At 36.5% G+C, this 7,934-nt stretch overlaps 2 protein-coding genes across 2 annotated transcripts; both read right to left on the bottom strand.

Annotated features, from left to right (window-relative positions):
• Nucleotides 1–1,269: 1,269 nt before the first annotated feature.
• On the bottom strand, nucleotides 1,270–6,831 carry LOC149541353 (uncharacterized). The gene is made up of 3 exons (XM_089796623.1): nucleotides 6,014–6,831; nucleotides 3,983–5,811; nucleotides 1,270–3,391 (listed from the first exon to the last, which is right to left on the bottom strand). The coding sequence occupies exons 1-2, from the start codon at nucleotides 6,378–6,380 to the stop codon at nucleotides 4,007–4,009; spliced, it is 2,172 nt and encodes a 723-aa protein (XP_089652749.1). The 5' UTR covers nucleotides 6,381–6,831; the 3' UTR covers nucleotides 1,270–3,391; nucleotides 3,983–4,006.
• Nucleotides 1,801–3,397, bottom strand: LOC149541354 (heat shock 70 kDa protein 4-like). Its single transcript, XM_089795596.1, has 4 exons — nucleotides 3,049–3,397; nucleotides 2,345–2,852; nucleotides 2,046–2,262; nucleotides 1,801–1,959 (listed from the first exon to the last, which is right to left on the bottom strand). Exons 1-4 carry the CDS (start codon nucleotides 3,395–3,397, stop codon nucleotides 1,801–1,803), a joined length of 1,233 nt encoding a protein of 410 aa, XP_089651722.1.
• Nucleotides 6,832–7,934: the final 1,103 nt, after the last annotated feature.

Here is a 7,934-nt window from a genome sequence, read left to right as displayed (position 1 = left end):
ATTTCTTGCTACATTTACAAAATGAAAACAACAATATACATGAGAATTCTTTCATGACAAAGACCACCAACCTTGATCCAAACCTATAGCAAATGAACAACTTGAGAAGAGCCCTCTATCCTTTTTTGCTCGACAATCTCAAAAACCAATAAATCTCTAAAACTAGACAGTGAGTGAACAACCACTCTATTTTCAAAATTCCACTCTAATAGACCTCTGAACTCCTACTTTTCCTCTCATCATGAATGAGAGCAACCACTTTTACTCCACCTAAGTTTCCCTACTAGATTGAAACTCCAACTAAGTGAAGATAACATGGGAAGTTGGTTATGACTCTTTAATTTTCGCAACACTTGGTAAATGAGATTTTTAAATGATCATAAAAGTGATGTAAACATAAATAAAGTCAAAATTAAAGTCCTAACATATAGTACTCACATGCAAGGAAGTTAATTTCACTAAAGGAACACTCTAAGACTCTCACAAACTCCTCTAAAGACACTCTAAACTCAAAGTTCTAATTTCTTCTACTTGAAGCTTTCACATGACAACACTATGCAATTAGGATAAACTTAAGCATTTCTAATTGGTTTAAATTAAGCTTTGGTGTCTTTTGCCAATATCTTAATTTGACTTGCCATGATTAAGTGTCAAGTGACACTACAAGATAAAATTTACATTACGAGTGAAAAATCCATTTTACAAAATGAATCTAATCTAAAACACTCCTTCACATTATGCTCACAAAGTAAAGTATGAACAACGAGGTTAATATCTTTTCATTAGATCTATTCTTGACATTCTCAGTTGACACAAAGGTTTAGTCTTGGTTCTGCAAACTGCATATCAGTAGTCCACGATAAAAATCACATACATATATATATGTATTAAATCAAAACTACTTCCTAAACTAAATTACCACAATAATCATTTCTCAATCCAATTTGCAAATAACATCCTTTGTGTCTTCCCTTTTACACGTACACTCCGTAGCAGCTGTGATATAAATATGAACAAATATTTGTGTTCCAAGACGTTTTTGGTTGATCACTATGCTGTAATAGTTTAAGGTATGAATGCATGCTCTAGATGTTTTCCACGGGTATTATTTATGTTACTGTTGAACTACCAATACAGTTCATATTTTCATCATTAAATAAAAAATGCCAATAAATCTTCAATGAATGTGCCTAAAAGTTCTGAAAACATTGAATTTAATAAGGTGACAAAAAACATATTCCGAAATACACAGTGTTTGATTACATATAATTATAAATAAAAAAACCAGAGTGCTGCTCTTTCTTATGGTAAGAAAATTTACAACTTGAATCCCATTTTTTTTTGCAGCTACAATAAATGCTCTCTTTCTGTTGTTTCTTATCACTATACAACTGTCTTCTACTCATTGTATATGCCCAGCGAAAAGAAATAAACAAAGTTCTAACTGTTTCCTGAAAAAGGGTGAAAAAAGAAAAAGAAAAGAAATTGCTTCTCCCAATGCCCAATTGTCGACCTATAATCACCCTTAAAATAGTGACAAATCTAAGTATTTTCTTTTACTTTAAGCACCCAAACTTCAATGACAGTTTCTTCAATTCTGCTAGAATTCGTCAGTTGTTGCATCATCATTGTCATCCAGCCGTTCTTCAACAGTATTTAGTGCCTTACTGATATCACCTGCTACTCTTGTTGCCATTGTCCCATTGTTCTTGGCCTCTGTCGTCCTACTTTTCATGTTGCAATTGTAACATCCTAGACTGTTTCTGGCCGAATGTTATTTTCCAGTTCTTCATCTTCTTTTCAGAATATATCTGTATCGGCCACCATTCTATCTATCTCCACTTTGTTCTGTCTCTCATGGTCATTCATTATTGTAATCTGATTATTTAGTCCCGTTCCCACATGTTGGGCAAAAGCTGTAAGAATCCCCTCTGCATTTACATTAAAGCAAACCCTAATCTGTGGCACCCCACATCAGGCAGGTGGAATCCCAGTGAGAACAAGTTCACCCAGCAAATTGTTGTCTACAAACAAATGTCTCTCACCTTCAAAAAAATTGTACATGTTTGGTTATCAAACAGACTTGTGACATATGTCTCTTTCAAAACAGGAATGGGACAATTGCGAGGAACCAGTACACCCATGACACCATTGTTGACTGCAAATCCAAGACTCAAAGGAGTCATACCCACCAAAACCAGATTTCTGTTTTTCTTGTTGAGCACAGCTGCACCATAAGCAACTGCCTCTTCTGGGTTTACACTTTTGCAAAAGCTCCTTTCCATCAAAAAACTGAAGTAACAGTTCCTGAATTTTGGGTATGTGCGAAGAACCTCCTACTAACATGATGTCATCTATTTCATGTTTGCTCAACTTGGAGTCTTCCATGCATTGCTGCACTAATTGCATGCATCTGTCAAATAAGTCTGCATTGAGCTCCTGAAACTTTGCCCTCGTGACATTTGTGTGGAAATCATGTCCTTTATAGAGATTATCAATGTCAAGTACGGTCTCTAGTTGTGAACACAAACTTCTTTTTGCTCTCTCACACTCTGAATGTAGTCTGTGAAGAGCTTTTGGACTCGTACCCATATCCACTTTATGCTTTTTATTGAACATCTCAACATAATAGCTGAGCATCCTATTGTTGAAATGCTCACCTCCCAAATGCACATCCCCTCCCACAGCTTTCACTTCAATTTTCCCTCTCTCAACTATAACAATAGATACATCAAATGTACCTCCTCCATGGTAAAAATCAAGAATGATTCTTTCGCCTCCCTCTGATGCATCAAATCCATAACATATTGCTGCAGCAGTGGGTTCATTGATGAGCCATATCACATCCGGCCCTGAAATCGTAGCAGCATCTTTAGTTGATCACATTTGGGAATCATTGAAAAAAGCCAGCACGGGAATCATTGAAAAAAGCCAGCACAGTAATCACTGCTTTCTTCACATCACACTGCAGGTATTGCTCAGTTTTTATGTTCATTTTCATCAACACCATGGATTAGATTTCTTCAGCTGCAAATAACCGTTTCTCACCTTTATAACTCACTTGGAACATAGGCCTGCGATTCTTGCCTGAAACCACAGTGAATGGCCAACTTGTTTTGTCAGAATTGAGACAATGATCACAACATCTCCTTCCAATTAATCTCTTTGCATCAAACACAGTGTTGGTAGGATTGATTGAGCTCTGGAACTTGGCGGCATCTCCAACTAGTCTCTCATTGGAGGTGAAAGAAACCATAGAAGGTGTGGTTCTGTTTCCTTTCTCATTTGCAATGACTTCAACTCTGCCATTCTGCCACACTCCCGCACAGTTGGGTGTTGTACCTAGATCAATGCCAATTGCCTTACTTTTCCCGTCTGTCCATGCTTTATCCTGCATTGATGTTAAAAAAAGTTTTAGATAAAAAATTAGTGGGTGTAATCAAGGAAAAGTAAGTCTTCTGTGTTAAGAAAATAGCAGAGCAACAAGCAGATAAAGGGTAAAAACAGAGCAAGAGTAAAACAGAGTATACAATGGACATACAACAACAACCTGAGAACAAACAGGAACAATATCAGAATACACAAAAACCCTTGGAAGAAACTCAGTTATCTTTTATTAGTCATTAACCAGCAGCTCTCTACAGCATTTTTCATTCAGTACATACAAATTCAAGAGCAAAGGATGGGTGTCTGCATCTGAATATAAACAAGAATCATATATAGAAACTAATTTCCATTAAAATGTTTTTACCATTGTGTAACTAAGAAATCAGGCAGCTAAGAAAGAAACCAAGATCACGGAAGAAAAATCACCATCCCCCCTATCATAATGAGCAGGGGCACTGCTTATAGAAATCACTTACAACAGAACAATGGAGCCAACAGAGGTGAAAGGATTTTACATTGAAAAAGTAGATATTGTTTGTCCAATTTCCTAAGGACTGACAAATGCGTTACTCAGTTTGATGTAATTTGGATTTACCACTTTATAGATTTGCATTGCTCACTAGGAAAGCTTGTAGACTCTACGAACTAGTTCTGCTAACGTTTCTCCTTTTTCCACAGGACACTTCTCTTGTTCCAACCTGGAAACTTTGCTTTTCTTACTTTGACTATGATGCAATTTATTTAGTGTTCTCCATGTCACTACATCTGGAGTCAAATTGTTGTCTCTCATTTGATTCAGGATCATATATGCATCCCTTTTCAAACCCAATTTACAAGCACTGTCAATAAGAACATTAAAGGTCACAACACCAGGAGCAAATCCATCCTTCAGCATTTCATGTAACAAGTCACAAGCTTCCATAAAAAATCCAGCTTTGCACATTCCTCTCAACAGAGATGTATAAACAAAATCGTTATGAATTTTAGATGGCTTGACAACACCATGCCAAAAGTTAAGAGCTCTATTCAGCTGACCCATTTCACAAAGACCACCAATGATAGCAGTGTAAGTAACACTGTCAGCACTCAAACCATTGGTATTCATTTCATCTATGATTGTAAAGGCTTTGTCTATTTTCTGAGTTTTGCAAAGCTCATTGATAACAGCATTGTAAGTTATGACATTAGGAGAGTAACCTCTCTGTGGCATCTCATGTAGAATGTCCAGTGCTTCATCAATACGACCCATTTCTGCAAGGCCACGAATCACAATGCTGAATGTAATGACATCTGGTGTGCAAACATTGCCCATTATCATATCATTTAAGACCTTTTTAGCTTCCTCAACCCGGCCTGCCTTACACAAACCATGGATGACAGTGTTAAGGGCAAATACATCAGCTGTGCAGCCACTCTGCAGCATGACGAGCATCGTGTTTAGGAGTTCAGAAGGATTGTTTGTGGCACAGAGAGCATGTAGAAATATGTTATAAATGCGAGACTTTTCTATAGTACTCTTTTGTAGCATATAATTAAGAAGCTCCTTGGCCATTTCCAACTTCCCTGCCTTGCAAAACTTCTCAACTAGAACCTTATAAGTAGGTTCACAAGGAACATATCCAATTTCGATTCCTTCTTCAAGCACTTGATGTGCCCTCATGAAATTCCCCTGCTTACATAGGCCATGAATCACCGCGCTGTATGAAATAGAATCGGGAACACAACATCTTTTCTTCAATATACATATCACTCTAGCGGCGCCATTAACATTGCCTACCTTGCAGAGTGCATCAACCAGTACGCTGCAAGCAAAACCACCAGGGACATGATTCCCCTGCGGCATCTTATCTACGAGATCAAAAACATCAACAAAAGATCTTTCATGGCAAAGGACACTAATCAAATTACTGTATGCTGCCAAATCTGTACTAGGGTCAGTCATACCCATGTGGTCCCATAGCTTGCACATTAGCTGCCTGCCCTCGACGTATCTCTTCTGTTTGTATAGGCCTCCAATTATGACACTATAAGTAAGAGCATTAGGTGAGCAATTTATTAGGGACATTTCGTCAAATACTTTTCTTGCATCCTCAACTCTTCCGACTTTACACAAACCATGGATTAGTGTGGTATATGTAACTGGATTCGGAATACATCCTCTGTCCCTCATTGTCAAAATAACCATCTCGGCATCATTGAATTTTCCCTGGGTACATAAACAATGAACAATTTTGTTATAATTCACAACAGATGGAACATACCCTTCTTTAGCAGCAATCATATGGTCCATAATACGAAGAGTTTCTGTGGGCATGTCTGCATCACATAACCTTCCAATTAGTACATTACAAGTTCTTTCATCGGGAACAGGCCATTTGGAGTCTAATGCCAATGCCAGCCGGCTGTGGGCTTCGATCCAGCGACCTGCATTACATACTAGACAAATTTAAGGAGGTGGAACTCGTTCGTTGGATAGATTGGCTATCAAATTATTTCAAATGCAGTCAAACTGACAATTCTAATTATACGTATATGTTGCAAGAAAAGTAGATGAATATTGAATTTGGCTGATAGGGAAACCAAAGTTCGTAAAATTTGGCAGATATAACCCATCAAAAGTACTAACCCTGATTGCATAGCCCATGAATTAGGCTGCTGAGATTCAGACTGTCTGGCCAATAGCCCTTTAGACGGAGACGATCTAGCAGATTAATGGCGTCATCCACTTTGCCATTAATGCACAACCCATGAATTTCTCTACCCCAATTAATGCTGTTATCTTCACTGTTCTCCAATTTCTGCAACAAGTCACTTAAATCTTCCGACTGACTTGATAATTTTACATTATTGTCATCCCATTGTAACGTAGAAACTAAACATGACTGTAGCCTATCCCCTACCATTTTTGAATTCTTAGAAGAACAACATAAAGTGAAGGCCTGCTGCTTTGAGATGGAACTTAAAATCTGATTCAGTCTTAACATGCGTACCATTATGCACTCCTAGCAAGAAATAGTCCAATAGCTTGCAGAAATGACAATAAAGATTGCTTGAAACATTCTAGTGCAAAATAGAGCGTTGGTTGTAAATTGTTCTTCTGTAAAAATTGTGGAAGCTCAGTGGTAGAGCATACAGGAGCTTCTTAATCTGAATTCACTCCCTTCCATATTTATGGCCTAAACCATCATCAGAATTTATTGTTTTTTAAATGTTTAGCATACAAGAGTGATCTGCCGCCTTCAGCTCTTGCGAAGAGGGCAAAATATCGAGTCCCATAAAAATGTGGAAATAGTTATGTTGAAAGAATAACCCCACATTCTGAGGCTCGCTAAGATTTTCAGTTGGAAATCTCGATTCTCCTAGCCACCGGTGTTTTTGCATCTGGGCCTTCTCTCTACCCGAAGCATAGGAAAATTTGAACCCTACATTTGCATTTGACAAGGTGAAAATGCCTATTGTTCTTTATTGTTATTATAGTTGCTAGCACTTGCATCCCGAGGTTGGCCATCGGCAATGGCAGGGCAAACAAAATTGTTTATCTTTTAGTCGTTTCCAGGAACTTAAGGGGTACACGTCGATAGGAATATAATGTGAGTAATTACATGCAATGTATGTTGTTATGTGTACTAATATTTTAATATATGTATGTGGTTTACTAATAATTAGTCATTTTAAGTATTTATTCATAACATTTCAAAACCATTTAATGACATGTTCCTTAAATAGAATTATTTTAAGTATTTATTCATAACATTTGCAAAACCATTTAATGACATGTTCCTTAAATAGAATTTTATTGAAGTGTATTATTTGAAGCATTTGCATACAAGTTCTTTAAAACATAGTAAAACAAATCCTATACAATGTAAATATATAATAAATCTACTACGTATTAAAGATTTTGAGATCTAACATATTTTTTACAATTTTGTTGAAAATATATGAAAAAGGAGAGAATATTATAAAATTTGTACACATAACAAGAAAAAAATTAAAATTTAACCTTTTTGCACCTTCAAATGTAGACAACTTTTAAGAGCCAAACTTACCAAGAGTTTAAAAATGCATTCTCAAGCTATAGTTTGATGACTTTCTATATAGAATCAATGATGAAAAAAATCTATGAAATGTAAAAAATATTGGGCTCCTCCTTTCCCAATGCTTAAACATTGTTTGGGTCTTACCCCATTTCCAAAATCCTAAGACTCCACTTCTAAAATTTATATCTCTTCTTGAGTCTTTGATTTAGTTCCTACAAGTTGAAGCATGAATTTAGTAAAAATTTATAAGGAGTGTATGAATATTCATATGTAAAAGGTAACGAATGTACTAAATATATATATACAATTACAATCAATATTATATGCAACATGCAAAGGGGAAAAAAAATGTAGTGCAAAGGGCAAAAGGGCAATGCCCACGTGTCCTCAGTTGGAGTTGAGACTCTCCTTTTTCTGCGATAATTGTGTATGGATTATTTTCATTCATGAAAGTCAATCAAAGGAGAATAATGGTTGTATAGGAAGTTTGTTCATTTCTTTTACTCT

Source organism: Cupressus sempervirens, chromosome 8 (genome assembly GCF_028749045.1).
Source record: "Cupressus sempervirens isolate cs-2001-9-10 chromosome 8, ASM2874904v1, whole genome shotgun sequence".
Lineage (NCBI taxonomy): Eukaryota > Viridiplantae > Streptophyta > Pinopsida > Cupressales > Cupressaceae > Cupressus > Cupressus sempervirens.
Note: the sequence above shows the minus strand (reverse complement) of the source record. Positions and strands in the feature narration are given on the sequence as shown.

Excerpts from the sequence above, each read along its gene's own strand:
- LOC149541354 (XM_089795596.1), bottom strand. The coding sequence starts at position 3,397 with ATGCAGGATAAAGCATGGACAGACGGGAAAAGTAAGGCAATTGGCATT. Across the intron at positions 2,853-3,048 it reads GTTCCAAGTGAGTTATAAAG|GGCCGGATGTGATATGGCTC; the intron begins GTGAGAAACGGT and ends CTACGATTTCAG. Across the intron at positions 1,960-2,045 it reads CATGTACAATTTTTTTGAAG|ATTAGGGTTTGCTTTAATGT; the intron begins GTGAGAGACATT and ends GGGGTGCCACAG.
- LOC149541353 (XM_089796623.1), bottom strand. The coding sequence starts at position 6,380 with ATGGTACGCATGTTAAGACTGAATCAGATTTTAAGTTCCATCTCAAAG. Across the intron at positions 5,812-6,013 it reads TCATGGGCTATGCAATCAGG|GTCGCTGGATCGAAGCCCAC; the intron begins GTTAGTACTTTT and ends TATGTAATGCAG.